General features: G+C 41.0%; 1 protein-coding gene across 2 annotated transcripts in view; it reads left to right on the forward strand.

The window, feature by feature from the left end:
• The window catches only part of akap6 (A kinase (PRKA) anchor protein 6), a 167,901-nt gene that overhangs the window by 23,245 nt on the left and 123,919 nt on the right, over positions 1–20,737 (forward strand). For both annotated transcript variants that reach the window (XM_055171832.2, XM_055171831.2), the window contains exons 3-4: positions 5,067–5,318; positions 7,055–8,452. In XM_055171832.2, coding sequence (XP_055027807.2) covers positions 5,067–5,318; positions 7,055–8,452 — 1,650 coding nt within the window. The remainder of the gene's footprint in view (positions 1–5,066; positions 5,319–7,054; positions 8,453–20,737) is intronic.

Consider the following 20,737-nt stretch of genomic DNA (forward strand, 5'->3'; position numbering starts at 1 on the left):
CCTAGAAAATCTTTATACATTAACTTTTAACTGCTAGTTTTTCTTTAAAAATTATGCTTTGTCAGTACCGACACAAAATTTACATTTATTTATTTTGCAAACACTTTCATCCAAAATGACCTGATTATAAGTTAACAGGGAAACTTTTAACATTATGTGAACAATAAGTACAGCATACAAAGCTAATTTTTCAAGTTGGAATAGTATTCAATCTGGGGTATTACACATGATATCAGACGGTAATACTACGGTATTTTGATCTCGACTGTACCGTGCATGATACTGTGTAATTAGGTATCTACACAACCCCTCTTAAAGGGACACTCCACTTTTTAAAAAAAATATTTTCCAGTTCCCCTAGAGTTAAACATTTGACTTTTACTATTTTGGAATCCATTCAGCTGATTTCCGGGGCTGACGGTACCACTTTTAGCATAGCTTAGCATAATTCATTGAATCTGATTAGACCATTAGCATTGTGCTAAAAATAACCAAAGAGTTTTGATATTTTTTCTTATTTAAAACTTGACTCTTCTGTAGTTACATCATGTACTAAGACCGACGGAAAATTAAAAGTTGTGATTTTCTAGGCAAATATGGTTAGGAACTATACTCTCATTCTGGCGTAATAATCAAGGACTTTGCTGCCATAACATGGCTGCAGCAGGCGTAATGATATTACGCAGTGCCGAAAATAGTCCTCTTAGTAACTTTCAATAGCAAGGGACTATTTTCAGGCACTGCGTAATTTCATTGCAGAAGAGTCAAGTTTTAAATGGAAAAATATCAAAACTCTTTGGTTATTTTTTAGTGGGATTCTAATGGTCTAATCAGATTCAATGGATTATGCTAAGCTATGCTAAAAGTGGTAGCGCCAGCCCCGGAAATCAGCTCTAGAGGAGCTGGAAAATAAGCATATATTTTTAAAAAAAGTGGAGTGTCCCTTTAAATCTTATAAGTACATATACATGCTTTAAATTATGCAATTTAAAACTCATTTCACTTATTCCATTCTTTGTTCCTGTAGCTATGCAATGCAAAGGTCTTTGGTTCGATCCTCGGGGAACATACATAATGATAAAACTTATAATTTGTAATGCTTTAAATTAAACTGTAAACTGCAAATGTATTTACCATACAACTTAATTTACATTTGTTCAGTACATATCAAAAATTTGTAACTTATGACTGGCATTGATGCAAGCCACATTGCAATGACCTTCCCTCTCCAGATACCCCTCGAATGCCCTACCCCTCTCATTCCCCCCAGCATCTGTCCATGCTGGTGTGTTAGACAGTGACAGCGGCACGAGGGCTTTACGAGGGAGGGAGAGGTCAAGTCCCAAAATAGCCCCTAAGTGTGATGAGAGAGCCCCTCCTCGAGAGGAAGAGAGAGAGAGACAGAAAGAGAGAGAGAGAGATAATGGAAGTAACAGACCAGTTCAGACAGTATGATAGCTTAGATCTGTCATACAGTATATGACATCAGATCAGACACACATCAGTGATACACTGAAACAGACGCACACTTCGGATTCGCTTTGATTCATTGTGTTTAACATCAGCTCGCAAGCTGGTAAGAGGACGAATCTGACACGCTCGCAGTTTCGGACACCGGTAAGATAGTTTGAAATACTCTTTGTGGCTTTGCGTTCAATGTCATTTAAGTTGATTACTGCACATCACATTTTAAGTTTAAAAAGTTGAAGGGTTAAGTTTTACTCTGTAGGTAAACTTTTTCTGTGAAGAAGTTTGCATGTAAGTGTGAATTACGTGGGAGTGTCTGTATGTTTATGTCCATGTGCTCGGGTCAACAATGCTCGAGGGTCACGTGATGTTAAAGGGCAGCTTTACACCTCTTCCATTGTCACTTTCTCTGCCCAGGCAGGTACCATGTTTACTCTGTTCTTTAGATTATAGCAGACTTAACCCATTCCCTAAATCAACAAACTATGATATGAATTAATTTTTTTAAACCGATTTGTAATTTTGCATGACTGTATGTGTGGTGCGCTGTGGCCATGATTCTTTGCACGTTCTGAGCGCTGTAGCATAGTTGGCTCATGCATTACTGTTTATTTTTGATTCAGTGTGTCAGGAGACTTCTAACATGTTGGCAGTGCGTCTGACCTACATTCAAAGGTGCCGTGTTATTTTCGGTGATGGGCAGTACTGTAACTAAGACACGGCTGGCCACAACTTTACAGTTATTGTGTTGACAACATGGAGCTGCAGTATGTTGTGCATGGCCCAGAATGCATACTGTATACTCTTACTGCAGGTCTTAATGCTTTCCTGTACGTTACAGATATGTTTTTGTAGTATCAATAGAAAGCAGGATGGCCGGTAGCTGATATTTGCTGAGAGAGAAGACGGACTGTCATTAGTGGGGAAAACTTACTGGTGCAAATGCTCAGTTTTTGTTGGGAATTATGTAATCCCAACTCATCCTATTGGTTTGAATTTAAAAGTATTTAAATGAAAGTTTGCATGAGGTCGAGTGTGTATTTCAGTGTGTGTGTGGGCATAAGGGAAGCAACTGTGAAAGACTTGTGACAGCTGAGCTGTCGTGTTGAGAGAGGAATCGGCGCCTTGCACAATTCAGTCACATACAGTGGATTCAAAAGAGCCCAATGATGCTTAAAAAATGTTTTTTTTTGGATGCACTTAAACTTATTGAATTAAGTTAAACAATTTCAACTTGATGTAACTTATAAAAACAACTCATTAAACAAGTTCAAATTGCTTAACTTTATTAGATAAGGTGAAATGCATGCTGTAAAAATATTGTCATGTTTTAGTTTTACTTTAATTAAATTTATACAATTCTGATAATTTACTCACCCCCATGTCATCCAAGATGTTTATGTCTTTCTTTGTTCAGTTAAGAAGAAATTAAGTTTTTTGAGGAAAGCATTTCAGGATTTTTCTTTATAGTTTCTATGCAGTTTAAAATTGGGCTTTAACACCATCCATACCGAGACATAAGGGTCTCGTCATTTTCGGAAAAAAAAAGTACTTTTTAACTACAACTTCTCATCTTGCATTAGCCTTGAGATGCACCAGCGTGACCTTAGATATTACGTTATCACTTCAAAAGGTAACGCATGACATATGCAAAACTACTGCCCCAGTGTTTACAAGTGGAGAAAGATGACCGTTTCGACATTGTTGAAACATGTGGAATAATATTAATTCATGTTTTTGTGTCAGTTTATTGTTTAAAATGGAACGCAAGTGTGCGTTTCACATATTTAAAGCTCATGGCTACTGCACGACGAGAAGTTTTGGTCAAAAAGTACTTTTTTTGACGAAAATGACGTTTGTTTCACTAGATAAGACCCTTAGACCTCGTTTGGGATCGTTTTGGTTGAAGCTGCGTTGAAACTGTAAAGTGTTGTGGTGAGGTCCACTATTTGGAGAAAAATCCTGGAATGTTTTTCTAAAAAACTGAATTTCTTTTCAACTGAACAAAGAAAGACAGAGTGAATAAATTATCAGGATTTTTTATGAAATGGGAATAGTCATTTAAATAAAACTTGTTTTATAGGTTATGTCAACTTATCACTAGTGAAAAACTTAAAAGTAGTAGGTTCAACTGACTTGCATTACCAATTTGATTAAACTTGCATGCAACATATTTTAAATTTTGAAAATTTAAATTAGGGTGACCATACGTGACATTCTTCCCGGACGCATCCCGTCCAGGATTTCGGTGCGTCTTCCGGAAGTCGTATTTGTTGACCGCATACGCCATTCAGTTAAAAACAGTAATAATAATAATAATAATAAGTCTCTATGACGTATGCGGTCGACAAATACGACTTCCGGGAGACGAACACAAAATCCTGGACGGGATGCGTCCGGGAAGAATGGCACGTATGGTCACCCTATTTAAATAGTAAATTGAAATGACTTGTAAAGCCAAACAATTTAAGGCAGCAAAAATTGTATACAGTGTGTCAAAATACTTTCTGAGCTTTTTTGCTTGTAGGTACACTATAATGGTAGTTTTGCTGTGTAATGTTTGTAATCCATAACATAAAACCTACAGACAGTGGCATTTAGATTAGCATCTTATGTTAGCCTAGTCAGTGATGTCATCTTCTAAAATAATGTACTGCACCCCGCACCTTCTGCTGAATGATTTGAACCACAGCGACAGTAAAAGAAAATCCCTGTAGACCCACTGACCCATGTGCTCTTTACGGTTTGACTTTCACATCAGCTGAACCAGAAATCCCCAAATATACTCATGAGTGACTTTATATTCATAAAAAGCCTCAGTCACCGAAATACAGCACAACTAGAGCTGTTTGGCACCCAATACTATTAAAAAATAAGTGAAAAGATTAAATAAATGACATTATAAAAATGAACAATAACATTTTTGTTGAAACAACGAAAAGTGAGAAGCAAACATGTCAGCAGTGTGCAATCATTTTAAAGTGCACAAGAAAGATTTTTGATCAAATGGTTTCTGCTGCCAAAAATTTGGTGCATCTCTATTGATGATCTAGAATTCTAGATGGTTAAGATATCAGAAATATTGATATTCTTTGCATGAGGTTTTCTTGGGCGAGTGATTGTGAGATGATTTTGACAGAAAACAAGGGCAACGTTGTAAATTCAGTGGTATATTCTGAGATCCTCTGTATTATTCACATCTCATGTGAAAATGACTCAAATATCTCTCATGACTTGTGACTGCTGTGATATCATGTTTTGTTGTCTGGTTGGATACTTTGACTTTTTGCAAACATGCAGTTTCTTTTAGGATTCGTCACAGTTTTTGGCATGTATGATCCAAAAATATTCTGTTGAGTAAATCCATTATATTTGTAGTCTTTGTATAGTTTTGCATTTGTTTAAATTCTGAAAATCACAGTTACTTACTGATGACACTCTAAATCTGCTTTCCTAAATATCAACAAACGGATTTGTCTTAAATATCCTCCAGGAGTGGTACAGTAGATAGCTCATTACCAGAGGGGGAAGTGTTTGTATTGATTTCGTATTGAATGTCACTAGAAAAGCATCCTCATTTGATGACTCCTCTCTTCTAGGACATCTGTGAAGATATATCCGATCATGTCGAGCAGGTCCACGCGCTGCTGGAGACCGAGTTCTCCCTGAAGCTCCTGTCCTACTCTGTGAACATCATCGTGGACATCCGCAGCGTTCAGCTCCTCTGGCATCAGTTACGAGTCTCTGTTCTCGTTTTGAAAGAGAGACTCCTGCAGGGCCTTCAGGACTCCAACGGCAACTACACCCGCCAGACCGATATACTGCAGGCCTTCAACCAGGACCACGACGAGGTCAGTTACATTTGGAGGACATCATAGCACACATTTAGTTATTTGTCATGCAATATCCAGCTTGGAGCGAACAGCAAACTTACATTCTGTATCCCATAGCAAAGTCATTCATATTGGGAAAGTAAAAATTTCATTTAAATAATATTTTAATGACATTCTTACTTTCCCAATATGAATATAAGCAGAGTCAATAGGACTATAATGCAAGATCAGAATGAGCTAACAATTGTAGTACGGATGCAAGCACCGAGATATCGGCCTATAATTGGTATCGGCAAATAAAAGCATTTCTTTCCACTATCAGGCATCAGCTGATTGTTTAAAACAGCTAATCATTAGGACAGATTATATCCTGACTTAATATAAAAAAAAGAGTAAAAAGTGGAGATGCACCGATATATCGGCCTGTAATCGGTATCAGCAAGCAAAATTATTTCCCCACTATCAGGCATCGGCCGTTTGTTTAAAACAGCTTATCATTATGACATATTATAGTAAGAGTATAGATTGCACCGATATATCGGCCTGTAATTGGTATCGGCAAACAAAATAGTTTCCCCACCATCAGACATCGGCCGATTATTTAAAACAGTTGATGATGAGGACAGATTATATCCTGACTTAATTTAAAACAAGGAGTAAAAAGTAGAGATGCACCGATGTATCGGCCTATAATCAGTATGGGCAAATAAAAGCATTTTTCCCACTATCAGATACCAGCTGATTGTTTAAAACAGCTGATGATCAGGACAGATTATATCCTGACTTCATTAAAACAAGGAGTAAAAAGAACAAATGCACCGATATATCGGCCTGTAATCGATATTGACAAACAAAATAATTTCCCCACTATCAGACATCAGCCGATTGTTTAAAACAGCTAATCATTACGACAGATTATATCCTGACTAAATTTAAAACAAGGAGTTAAAAGTAGAGATGCACAGATATATCGGCCTATAATCGGTATCGGCAAATAAAAGCATTTTTCCCACTATCAGACATCGGCCGATTGTTTAAAACAGCTGATGATGAGGACAGATTATATCCTGACTTAATTTAAAACAAGGAGTTAAAAGTAGAAATGCACCGATATATCGGCCTATAAACGGTATTGGCAAATAAAAACATGTTTCCCACTATCAGCCATCGGCCGATTGTTTAAAACATCAGATGATTAGGACAGAATATATCCTGACTTAATTTAAAACAAGGAGAAAAACGCTTTTACTTCAATATATTGGCCAATAATCGATAACAGACAAAAACAGATTTTATTTATGGCCGATATATCCTCTCAATCAAAAGAGAACAGGAAAATGTAATGAATTTGAGCTCTGTGTACATCACTAATTTAATGTTTAATATTAATAGGCATTATATGAAAATCTTTATCGGCGGATATCAGTCTGCATAATCGGCTATCAGTATCTATGGAGAAAAAAAATTGATATTAGTGCATCTCTAATAAAAAGCAAAACTATCTGTATCGGCAGATGTTAATCTGAGTAGTCGAATATCGGTATCGGTTCATCCCACACCTCACTGTGTGATACATTACGTGTGTATCTACTGTTCTAACTAAAGATGATCTGGATTACATTAAATGAGCTTCTTTGCTTTTTGGTTTTAACTACCAAGAAAAGTGCAGCTTGAATGTTGTGTGATATTGAGATGCTATGCAAAATGGTTCTTCCATGAAGATTAAAGATGTTTTTGTGATTTCTTATTATCAGGCTCGACTGGACACTCTGACAGAAGTGGATGACTCTGGTCAGCTGACCATTAAGTGCAGCCAGGACTACTTTTCTCTCGATTGTGGCATCACTGCTTTTGAGCTGAGCGACTACAGCCCCATCGAGGACCCAGAAAGTCGAGGGCTACGCTCCCTTTACCCCGAGCTGGAGCAAGACTTTCCGGAGCTCCTTCAGAGCGTAGATCTTCTCAACATCACGGCCTCTAGGCAGAACCAGGTGTCATCATCCGCAGAAGAACCTGTAAACACCACCCCGAAACCCGAAGAGACAATCAGTGGCCCCGCTATTGGGGACAACGCACCAGCTACAGCCATGCAGGGTGTGAGCCCACAAAGTGACAGCAACCTCGGCCTTTCCAAGCGCCCCCTTCAGGGCGGAATTAGAAGTGACGCGTCACCCACACAGCCCTTGCCGAAGAAGCCTATGTATTTAGAGGGCGATGGGGAGACGAGGTGGCCTTCACCCCTGCAGTACCAGGCTGATATGAGCAGAAGCACACCCTCCCTTCTGGACCCACCGGATCGTTCGAAGTTCTGGCTGGAGTTGGAATCGGCGTATCCAGGCAATGCCAGTCAATCTTTTGAAAGTCTGCATGCCACTAATAGATGCAACTTGCAGATAGGTTTAAAGAGACCCTCTGTGCCTGGCGAGTCCCAAATTCCCCTTGAAAGACGCTCGTCGGAGGGTTTCCACACGCACAAGCGCTCAAGTACGAACTTAAAGGCTTCTGAAGCCAAGCAGGCGTACAGCGACTCCTCCAGCCCAGCACCATCTTCAGGAGAGGACATCTCAGACCACGACACACAAGAAATGTCCTCCAGCCCCGATGATCGCGCTCCCACCACAAGTTCTCTTTGGATCACGCACAGAAACGTTTTGTGCAACACGTCGGGCAGCCCCAAAGAGCGTTGGTATGGCTCGGATGAGTTCCTCGCTCTTCCCGCGCAGCTTAAAAAGACAGAGATGCTAGCGATGAAGTTGGAAAGCCTGGCTCAGTCTCTTCCGCAGAGATGCCTGCAAGAGTCCATACAAGACGTAGATGACTGGGAACTCACTGAAGTCAACCACGAATGGGAGAGCGGTGACGATCTTGTCCTTCACCCCTACAGGAAACCTTTCACAGCGGGGCGGTTTTCACCGACCTCTTCGAGTGACGTGGCTCCCTCCGTGGATGAAAGCATCGAGTCGGGACGCATCAGCGACCTGCTGTCAGAGGACGAGGGGGCGAGGAGCACACCCGAATCCAGGGGAACAAATGTAATAGCTGGGCGGCCCAGCCCACCAAAGATGATCCTGCAGTGCACGCCGCTAATAGAGAAACTCGTCGAGGACATACAGCACCAGGACAACTATCATGATGTTTGGGGAAAGATTGAGGTGAGACATTGCATCTTATTTTACATTATTTATAATATACTAGTTTAGCTTACTACCTACTGCACACTGCAGATTGTAGTATTTATTATATACAGTATATATTGTATACTCTCTAGTGTTGTAGTAATGGTAAGCATTGTATATTAGTATGCCAACATTTTAAACACATCTAATTACTAAATGAGCAACCCGCTCTATAATAAACCCAATACTTAAACCTACATTATCATCATTGCGCCTCATATCTAATTTGAAAGGGATATAATCATTAAGGAAGTAATTTGTATGCCTTAGTCTTTATTCACAAAGAGGTGCCAACCCATACGTGTCAGTATACTAAGCGGTTATTAAAAACAGCTGATAACTCATGGGGTAATGAACTAACACGCCACCTCAGTCTTTCAATGATGTTCAGAGCTTAATGAACAGGATTGAAGCTCTCGAACCCTCTTCAGTCCCTCGACTGTAATTAAATGATTAGCTGCATAATTAAGAACATGCAGTTATGTCTGTAAAGAAGCCGACACTTCAAAAACCCAAACATTTCAGATTTTCATTCTTTAAAAGGATCTGTGAGCATAGATATAGATATATGTGAAAAGGTTTATAGAGAATTTTCATTTTACAGATATATAAGTATTACTTTACACAGTTAATATGCATTCTGTCTGCCTGCTGTGACTTTTTATGATTTGATTCATTTACTGTATCGTCATTTAGTGTTTGCACTGCAGCATCAGAGATAAAGGCATCTTGTCTCCATCTAGTGGTTAAATGTAAATATGACACTTATCTGTACAGTACTACAGTACAGTAATAGTATTTATTTTTAAAAAGAGACAATTATAGGTGCATACAATTTATTGATTAATTACAAGAATTTAATTGGATGCAAATGTCGTACAGTCTTCTATTCGATTCTGCAAATCAGAACTTTTTATAAAATAAGCAAACCATTGTTTCCAACAAAATACTATAGTTATATCTTTAATAAAAAAAATTCAGATGTCACTATTTAAATTATTTATTTGACCTAACACTTTAAAATGTGAAAATTACTTCAATTGTTATATCAACTTAAATTTTCTTACTTTAAGTAAGAATAAAGGTGAAAAAAACATTAAAAAATTACTTGAATTGGTAAAAAATGTAAGCTTTTTCAAATAAAAATTTTAACTTAATGTTAGAAAATGTAAGTTAAGTAGGTTTGTGCCTGACGAAGACCTGATGGTCGAACCGTTGCACCATTAAATTTATTGGAGCAGTTTATCAGTATGCGGGATTCTTCTGTTGTTTTACGTTAATAATTTTTTGCCCAGCACCTGTACCCAAACAATTTTTGGGGTATTTGGATGTGTCGCCCTCTTCGCAAGTTAAGTAGGTTTTACCAGTTGAAGTTTTTTTAATTAATCTGACTTTTACTTTTTACAGTGTACAGGTATGTAGATTAAGGTATTGCATTAGTATTAGTTATTGGTAACTATCTGTAACTGTAATATCTACAGTATTGTCTTTGAAACAATGGGTCTCATTCACTAAGCATGCGGACGCACAAATTTGCTCATAAAATGTGCGTACGGATGTTTTAATTTACAAATCATGATTCAACAAAAGCTTTCATACTAAAATTTATTTTAACTGTATGCAAAAACGTAAGAACAACTTAGACCACACGTATGCAATAATCATGAACAAGGAAAAATAACCTTATAATATTTATCTGTGTTATATATTTTATATATTTTTTCCTTGTTGTTCTTGCGTTTTTGCATACATTTAAAATACATTTTGGTGTGAGAGTTTGTGTTTAATCATGGTTTGTGAGTTGAAATGTCCGGACATTTTGCGAACAAATTTGTGCGTACGCATGCTTAGTGAATGAGACCCTTTTTTTTTAAAGTCTGTATCAAAATCTTCACTGTAAAAATGGCTGGGTTATTTTTTACCCAGCCATTGGGTACATTTTGGACAGAAAACACAGCTGGGTTAAAATTGACCCAATGATGGGTTTTAACCTATAACTGCTGGGTTATTATAACCTATGGTAGCATAACAACAACCAAACATTGGGTTATTTTTAACCCAGCATGTGTTTTGTCTAGGGATGGGACGGTATGAAAATGATATATAATAATTATAGTGACCAAAGTTGTCACGGTTATCAATATTATCATGGTTTTGTTAAAATGAGATGGAAATGTTCAAAAAGAACTGATACACACACTGAAAACATTAAAAAAAGTTTTATTTTTGAAAATCACAATTTAATATTTCATGTCCCTGAAATTATTTCTGTGGTAAAATAAATAAATAAATAATACTTTCTAATAAGTTTACTGTGAATGAATACAATACATTATCCCTTAAATGCCTTCTTGTGCAAAAAAACTATGTTGCATGTGCGCGCCTGCGTCAAACAGATTCTGGTTGGATAGGATTTACCGCGAGTTTTCTAAATTACGGTAAGCAAACACGGTTGTAATGATAATTACATTTTAAACGATAATACTAGTCATCAGGCCATTTTATCGTGGTTAATCTTGAAACCAGTAATCATCCCATCCCTAGTTTTGTCCAATATTTACCCAACATGGGTCAAAAATAACCCAGACATTTTTAGAGTGTTGTACATTAATCATGATTTAGGACCTAAATCATTAGGACAAAAACATTTTTGGGCAGCTCTGTGAAATTATCTTTTTAATTAAACGGGACATTTCACAAGACTTTTTTAAGATGCCAAATAAAGCTTTAGTGTCCCCAGAGTATGTGTGTGAAGTTCTAGCTCAAAATACCACATAGATAATTTATTATAACTTGTTAAAATTTCTACTTTGTAGGTGTGAGCAAAAATGTGCCGAATTTGAGTGTGTCCTTTTAAATGCAAATGAGCTGATCTCTGCACCAAATGGCAGTGCTGTGGTTGGATAGTGCAGATTAAGGGGCGGTATTATCCCCTTCTGACATCACTGGGTTGATCTTTATTACATTTTCTAGGTTGATAGAAGCACTGGAAACCCAATTATAGCACTTAAACATGGAGAAAGTCAGATTTTCAGGATATGTCCCCTTTAATCACAATCACTGCCTTCTGTTTCAGACAGGCTGAGCAATCTATCAGTAAACCCTATGATATTGAAGCACTTTTAAAACTTTTAAATGTCCTCTCATCAGTCCTTACTGCTTATGAACTCTAAACATGTTAATCATGCCAATCACATGCGATGAGGGCGAATGTCCAGCAGAGGGATCTCTGAAAAGTGTGTGTGCGCGCGCGTTTTTCGTGTGTGTTCGTGTGTGTGGTAAACTCAGTGGACCGGGTGGAGGCAGGCAGCACATCCACCTGAGATGATGCGTGTCACAGGAGGAGGTGATTGATTACATTAGTATTCAGCTGTTGGAGATGACTTCATTCTCATAGCAACAGACAGCTGGCAGCTGAAGCCTCTTTCTGAAGACGTCTCAGGGGTTTAGTCATGTGTGACGCCACCAGCCCATCTTTCTCTTCTCCTGGTGTTTCTCTCTCTCTGTCTCACACTCCATCTTTCATTCTGTGCATATGCAAGTTTAACTTGTATCTTTCTCTCAAGAATCAAGTTGTTTTACTGGCATAGTAAAAAGATGCATTAAAGCATAGAAATATTCATATATAAACAGATGCACCAATCTCTCTTTCTTTTTCTGTCTTTTTCTTCCTTTTTCTGAGGGTGTCAGTCGCTATCTATATCTCTACTTCTTTCTCTCCCTCTCTGAATCTATTTTTATCTCTCTCTCTCTCGCTTGGTCTCTATCAAAACCTCTGTCTCTATCTTGCCTTGTCGCCCTTTCTTTGTCTATAAATTTTAAGTTCAGTTACGGATGCTTTTAAATTTGGCACCGCAAAATCTGTACATTTTTATTGCCAAAGCATTTACAGTAGGCTTAGCTAGTTTTTCACAAAAACACATGCTTCAGAGAGCCGGGAATATAGTGCCTATATATTACTAAATAATAGTCATAGAAATTAAGATTATTGTTGTTTCTAATAGAGTCTGACAGCTGCGATCACTGTGAAGTGGTCATTTGAAATGTGTTTTGATAGTAAAAATAACTTCTGACGGGTTTCAGAAAGACTTAAAGGGGCCATGGCATGAAAATCAGTCTTTTTCCATGTTTAAGTGCTTCTATCAACCTAGAAAATGTGAAAAAGATCAACCCAGTAACTTAGTTTTGGTAAACCATTCTCTACAAGTAGGGGTGGGCGATATGACCAAAATCTTCTATCACGATAGGATTCATTTTATATCATGATAACGATATGTATCACGGTAAAGTTTTTTAAGTTTTAATAAGCTTTAAATCTTTAATACCATACAAATGTTCATAATCCTCACAAAAAACATATACAAGCATATAAAAAAGATAAAAACAAACAAAACTCAAGCTCTCTGAAGATAAACAGTCAATGATATAAGAATGATAATAAATAATTATGCATGTATGTATAGGCCTATATATAAATTTTTATTTAAGGTAGAAAAGTGATTTAATCAGGAGCAGTGAGAGATTTTCTCTCAATGCTGTTTGATTAACACGAGTTACAGACAGGAGCAAAATTAGGTAACTTCCCCTTTAAGACCAAAGTCCCGATGCAATACACTGTTACACATGCGCTTTCTCTTTTAGCTGTTTACTTTCTCTTAAGACTTAACTGGTCGTGTTTATGAGGATGCTTGCAAAGACGGGCATTATGGCGCATATGTGCATTTAAGGCCAATAAAGCGGGAGAAATGCTCACAAGCCCAATGAGCAGCGGTCGCGCGACTTGCGCGCTCCTCACAGACAGAAAGAGCAGTGGTTGCGCGACTTATCCGCTCCTGACACACAGAAAGAACACACGCATACAGATATATTGTCTGTGTTTTAATGGCTTAGAATAATTTGTTTTAAAACTGCAGTGCTTAAATACATGTACAAACATTACATTTGCATGACCACGCGCGCAGGAGCGTGACGTGGGCACGTAACCTCGATAGAAACGATAGTCCAAAATCTACCGGTTTATCGCCCACCATTATCTACAAGCATGTGAAAAAGTAGGTAATGAAATTTCTCTCTCCTTATGATGTCATAAGGAGATCTTATTATAATAATACCACCCCTTAATCTGCACTATCCCATCACAGCACTGTCATTTAGTGCAAAGAGAAAGAGAGAGAAAATAATTCACAGCACACTTGAGTTTGAATTGCATCAAACCACCATCATTGCGATCAGTGTTTGCCCCTTATCCGGCTCATTTGCATTTTAAAGGACACACCCAAAACGGCACATTTTTGCACACACCTACAAAGTGGCAATTTTAACATGCTATAACAAATAATCTATATGGTATTTTGAGCTAAAACTTCACATGTGTACTCTGGGGACACCAAAGATTTATTTGACATCTTAAAAAATGATTGTGACATGTCCCCTTTAAGGCCGACTAAATGCAGTTTGTGGTGAACTATTCTTATTAGAGAGAGGTACACCGTCGTTTGGTTTCATAGGGCAAGTAGTTCAAATCTGAATTTGGCTGCAATGAATCCTTATCGTCTCTCACCCATGAGCACTTGGTGTTTTTTTTCTCTTTCTATCTCTCATTACTTTAGGGCACGAGTTCTCGTTCTCTCTTCCTCCGCCTGTAATACACACACAAACAGGTCTGTGACAAGCTCTGTTAATGCCGTGACCAGCGGCTACATATTCATCTGATGTGAGAGCCGTATCAATGCACGAGATGAGGGTGAATCGCACGACGTCCCCGGCAGGGGAATAATTTAGCAGCAGTGTCTATTGATCTCCATTGACTGCCACAGTCTTGCAGAATTACTTTGCCCTGTATGATGATCCACCAACAGAGCTGTATAGAGATGCATTAGAAACCACAGATCTGGTTAAGCCGGTCTTCGCAGCATGGTAGCTTTTCATGGACTGAGATGGTCTGCTTTGTCTATTCAACGTGCCCGCTATTTGGTAAACCATCTTGGATTAGCTAGAAACCATGAAAAAACAGATAAAAGGTTTGCTCATCCAAATTTTTACTTAGCATACTTATTCTGCCAGTAAAGGCTGTTTTCTGCAGGTCCAGGTTTTAAAATGGCATTCACACAGACCTCTTTACCTCTCCAGCATTTAGCTTTGAACGCACAGCCAATCTCAGCCATTTCAAAGCTCATCCGCAGTGGTGAAGGCCAAACAGTAGATAAAATATGGGAGTTTTAGCCAGTGTCTGTGTAGAGGTCATCTGTATCAATATCTTTGATTTTTGCCAATGTTAGATAATGAGCAGGAAAAGCCACATGTTGCATTCAGAGCCTGAATCTGTATGTTATAGAGTAAAATGATGGCACGTTTTTACTAGAGATGCACAGATATATCGGCCAATAATCGTTATCAGTCGATAAAAGCACTTTTTCACATTATCGGCTATCGTCCGATAGTTTAAAAACAGCAGATAGTCATGGACGATATATCCTGTCAATCAGAAGAACAGGAAATGCAATGAATTTGAGCTTTGTGTATACAAAATGTAAAGAAACATCACTAATTCAATGTTCAATATTAATGGTTGTTATAGGAATAAAGAAAATGTAATCTTCAGAATTTAGTTAATGCAAGCTCAGTCCGAGTAATCGTGTAGACCAGGGGTCTTCAACGTTTTTTGGGTCGGGGACCCCTTAGATGGGAGAGGCATGGAGCAGGGACCCCCTGATACTAAATGTGTAAAACTGATATTTAAGTAATCAGTAAGGTACGAGAGGCTGCCTTTTCGTATTAGGCACAACGCAAAGTGGATAGTACAACTATTGACCAATCAGAATCAAGGACTGGAACTGTTTTATAAATAGCAACAAACCATATTGTCACACAGCCATACTATATTAAGACAGTACATTGGCACTATTATGCTGTTGTTGTACATGCATATTTTTTGTTAAAGTAGATTTAGTTTTTATATGAATATAATAATAATAAAAATAATATGAATAATATGAATATAATAATAATAATAATAATAGAATATTATTTTAATGTATTTGCAGTGTAATAGATTTTCATTTTATTGTGAATTTACCTGAACCTGGGCTTTCAGTTTATAAAGATGACTGATCATGGTGAATGGCACAAAGACAAAGGTTGTGCTACTTTATAATTCAGAGGTTTGTTGCCTTTCTCGTATATCGTCATATTGTCACGAGTTTGAGTAACGCAGGTTTATTTTCTGCATAACTTCATATCAGATAGGAGAACGTTGGGGTTACTTGACTGTAACCTTGTTCCCTGAAAAAGCGGAACGAAATGCTGCGCTGCTAAGCGCTATGGGGGAAACACCTTTATCGTTGACCCGCTGAATATAGTGTGCAAACACGTCAATGAAATTGACCCGGAGGTATTATAGCCTCGGTTGATGACGACATCAAAGCGCACGTGACGCGAGGCTATAAATAAATGAACACCAGCTGTGTCTCGTCAGATCTTTTGTTTGAAGACCAGTCCTGGTACATCTACTGTACGGCAAGACAGCGCAGCATTTCGTTCCGCTTTTTCAGGGAACAAGGTTACAGTCAAGTAACCCCAACGTTCCCTTTCAAAAGCTACTCTCAATGCTGCGCTGCTAAGCGCTATGGGGAACGACAATACCCACGCTGCCGTGCTTGGAGATGTCTGGACCCCTACGGATGTGTAAGTGTGTGCACAAAGACCGTAAGGAAATCTCAGACATAAGTAACCAAACTAAGTAATGGATGTGTGCGGAAAGGAAGCTCCCGCCGCCTCACAAACACCTATAATAAGAAGAAATAGCTAGGCATTAGCTTGTGATGCTGACTCGAGGACGTGAGAACCTGGAGTAGCATGAGCATCTAAACTATAAAATTTTATGAATGTATGCGGAGAGGACCAGCCTGCCGCATCACAAACACTCTGTAACGGGGCACCTCTTACTAGAGCAGTAGAGGAGGCTACCCCTCTGGTGGAGTGGGCTCTCAGGCCTACTGGCGAAACTTGACCACGCGCCTCATAGGCAAGAGTAATAGCATTTCTGACCCAATGTGATATAGACTGCTTGGTGGCCGCGGCACCTCTGTTGCGGCCCCCAAAACAGACAAACAATTGCTCTGACTTACGCCACTGGCTAGTGCGGTGGACGTAGGCCTGAAGAGCACGGACTGGACACAACTTATGGTATAACTCTTGCTCCGGTGTGGCAAACGGCGGAGGGCAGAAAGTCTCAAGGATGACCGGATGTGCAGTCGAAAAGGGAACCTTAGGCAAGTAATCAGGATAAGGATGCAAAATCACCTTCACCATACCTGGGGCAAAATCTAGGCAGGATGGCGAGACCGCCAGAGCCTGCATATCCCCAATTCTCTTAAGAGAAGTTATCGCCATTAGAAAAACCATCTTTAGTGTCAGAAGTCTATCAGACGCTGACTCTAGAGGTTCAAAAGGGGGCTGAACCAGACCCTCAAGGACTATAGCCAGGTCCCAAGAGGGAATCTTAGTTCTTGTTGGAGGCCTCAATCGTTTCGCCCCTCGAATAAAGCGAGCGAGCAGTGGATGCCTCCCGAGCGGCGCCTCGTCCACTAAAGCGTGGCAAGCCGACAAAGCGGCCACATATACTCTAAGAGTGGATGGGGATAAGCCCGCTGACAACTTTTCCTGCAGAAAACTCAGAACTGTAGCAATCTGGCAGTTAACAGGATCTGCATTATGTGCCGTGCACCAAGCTTCAAAGACACCCCATTTAAGGGCATAACACTTCCTAGTGCCGGAGGCCCTAGCACTTAAAATGGTCTCAATAACATCAGGTGACAGCCCTGTGCCCCTCAGTTGGTACCCTTCAGGGGCCAAACATGAAGATTCCACAGGTCGGGCCTGGGATGAAATATCGTGCCCCCCGCCTGAGACAGAAGGTCCCTCCTCTCCGGAATCGCCCACGGCGAGCCGTTGAGGAGAGATATCATCTCCGAGAACCATACTCTGTTCGGCCAACGTGGTGCTATCAGTAAGAGGCAAGAACCTTGTTGGCGAACTCTGGCTAGCACCTGTGGGAGCAGTGCAACTGGGGGGAATGCATATAGGCGCTTGTTGGGCCATGTGTGCGCCATTGCGTCCAGACCCAGGGGGGCTGGGGGACTCAGAGAGAAGTAGAGGGGACATTGCGCTGTCTGAAAAGAGGCGAAGAGGTCCACTTCCGCTCTGTAAAATCTGGTCCATATCTGAGAAACTATGTCTGGGTGGAGTCTCCATTCCCCAGTCAATAACGTCTGTCTGGACAGTAAATCCGCTTCCACATTCAGGTTCCCCGGAATGTACACTGCTCTGAGCGACAGGATCTTGTCCTGAGCCCAGAGAAAAATCTGCCTTGCTAACCTGTTCAAATTGCGCGAGCGCAGACCTCCCTGGTGATTTATGTACGAGACTGTCGCTGTGTTGTCCACCCGCACTAGGACATGACAGCCTCTCAGTTGAGGGAGAAAATATTTCAGGGCCAGAAATACAGCCATCAGCTCCAGGCAATTGATGTGCCAGCTGAGCTGATGACCCTCCCATTCCCCTTGAGCTGGACGACCATCTAAGATCGCACCCCAGCCTGTCAGGGAGGCGTCTGTCGTTAGCAACCTGCGACGACAAGTCGCCCCTAGTGTGGGACCCAAGGCAAGAAACCGGGGTCTTATCCACATAGTCAGTGCACGAAGCCCGCGGCGCGTCACTTTTATTAGCCTTTGAGGGTTGGCCCTTGGATGAAACCCTTTGGCTCTGAGCCACAACTGAAATGGCCTCATGTGCAACAGCCCCAAAGGAATCACCGTGGATGCCGACGCCATGAGTCCTAAGATCCGTTGATACTGTTTTACAGTGAGGTCCTGGCCTAGCCTGAGTCTGCTCAGGGAATGTTGAATGGTCGCGATTCGTGCGGGAGACAGATGTGCCCGCATCGTAATCGAATCCCAAACTATCCCCAGATAAGTCGTTCTCTGGGCAGGAGAAAGAACGCTTTTCTTGGCGTTGAGCCTCAACCCTAGAGAAAGCAGATGTGCTAACACAACATCCCTGTGTTGGAGCGCCACTTCTCGTGATCTCGCTAGTATTAGCCAATCGTCTATGTAATTTAAAATGCGGATTCCCCGGAGTCTCAACGGAGCCAGTGCTGCATCCATGCATTTTGTGTATGTGCGGGGTGATAAGGCTAGGCCGAATGGAAGAACCCGAAACTGGTATGCTTCGCCTGCAAAAGCGAACCTCAGGAACTTCCTGTGTTGTGGCAATATTTCTATGTGAAAATATGCGTCCTTTAAGTCGATTGTGACAAACCAATCGTAATGTTGAATTTGTGCCACAACCGTCTTGACCGTTAGCATCTTGAACTTGAGAGCTTTCACTGCTTTGTTTAAAGCTCGAAGATCTAAGATTGGACGCAACCCCCCATCCTTTTTGGGAACCAGGAAGTATCTGCTGTAATAACCTGACTCTCTCTCTGGGAGGGGAACGTGTTCTATGGCCCCTTTCATCAACAGAGATTGAATCTCTTGCAACAGTATTTGTGTTCGCTCCGGTCTCACGGAAGTGAATATCACGCCATTGAAACGCGGAGGACGACGAATAAACTGGATTCTGTATCCTAAGTGTACTGTGCTTATTACCCAACCAGAAATACCTGGCAGAAGTTTCCACGCTGCCAGACTTTCTGATAATGGTATTAGTTTCAATACTTTGTCTTGGGGGGATGTTAAAAGACCTGCTTTCTGATTGGAAATGGGAGAACAGGGGGCCTTTAACATTTGGCTGGGAGAACAGGGGGCCTTTAACATTTGGCTGGAAACCGCCTCCCCCCGCAAACCCAGAGGCGGCGGAGGTGGAGAGGTTTCGTAAGGGCAGCGAGACGGGGCGATCGGATGTAATATGATACGCCCCGACCCGTGAGTGAGCTCTAGCGAGTGAATGCAACCGTCAGGACTGCTTTTTCCTGTTAATAACAGTCCTGAGGTCTGCTCTGGGGGGCTGTTGAGGGCGGGGAGTCGATCCCCAAGCTCTTCGCGGGGGAGCACGACTCGCCACGCTCTCTTTCTTTGCGTCCCTGGGTCTCGAGGGACCGGGAAGAGGTCGGGATACCGTGACAGATAACCCCTCCCTTTGTGTGCGGCGAGGCAAAAACTGCGTAAAAGCCTCCTCATGCTTTTTAACTTCTGTAAATTTAGTGACCACAGAATCAACCGCATCACCAAACAGACCCGATGGGGAAACAGGGGCATCTAAGAGAAACACTCTATCTTTCTCTTTTATTCCAGACAGATTTAACCATAAGTGCCTCTCCGTGCTAACCAAAGCAGACATTGAACGGCCGATAGCGCGAGCCGTTTGCTTGGTAGCACGGAGAGACAGATCTGTAGCCCTGCGTAATTCATCGAATGCCTCTCTATCAATGGTCTCGCCCCCACTCAAATCTTTTAATAAATCAGCCTGGTACGCCTGTAATACCGCCATCGTATGCAGCGCAGCACCAGCCTGACCCGCAGCTTGATAAGCTTTCCCTACCAATGATGAAGTTATTCTACACGGCTTCGTGGGCAGGATAGGTTTTTTCAAAGACGATGCCGAGCCAGGCGAGAGATAACTCGCGAGCGTCTCTTCAACCTGAGGCATCTCTGTATACCCGCGCGTCTTCGCACCCACGATAGTCGAATAAACCGACGTCGAAGGCACGAAAACACGCGAAGTGTATGGTCTCTTCCACGATTTATTTAGCTCACCGTGGAGATCTTCAAAGAAGGGGAGAGGCTCATGTTTCGTCCTCTCCCCTTTGTCAGTAGACAGAAACCTATCGCCTAATTTGCTTTGTTTGGGTGTCTCTGGCTCGCGAGGCCAGTCAATCTGTAATCTGGCCACCGCACGGGTTACCACCTCGAGAAGCTCCTCGACCGACCCATGATCGCGCGAGGAACGCTCGGAGGCTGGCTTATCAAAATCCGCAGAACCGAGAGAGAAATCATCATCATCATCGTTATCATCCCCCACATGAACCGAAGAGGCACCGGAGTGCGCTTCGGGATCATGTGAAGGAATACATGGATCTGGTGACAAAGCAAAAGAAGAGGACTCGCCCGTCTCTTGCTCGTCAGCCAAATCCATCTGGGAGCCCCATGATTTTAAGTTTTTAGGTGCGGATATAAAGTAATCACGGCGAGCACGAAGCATCTTGATGGAAAATGACTCGCAATGCTCGCACTCATCTGTTTGTAAAGCCGTGACCGCATGCTC

The sequence above is a fragment of the Misgurnus anguillicaudatus genome, chromosome 7 (genome assembly GCF_027580225.2).
Source record: "Misgurnus anguillicaudatus chromosome 7, ASM2758022v2, whole genome shotgun sequence".
In the NCBI taxonomy this organism is placed as follows: domain Eukaryota; kingdom Metazoa; phylum Chordata; class Actinopteri; order Cypriniformes; family Cobitidae; genus Misgurnus; species Misgurnus anguillicaudatus.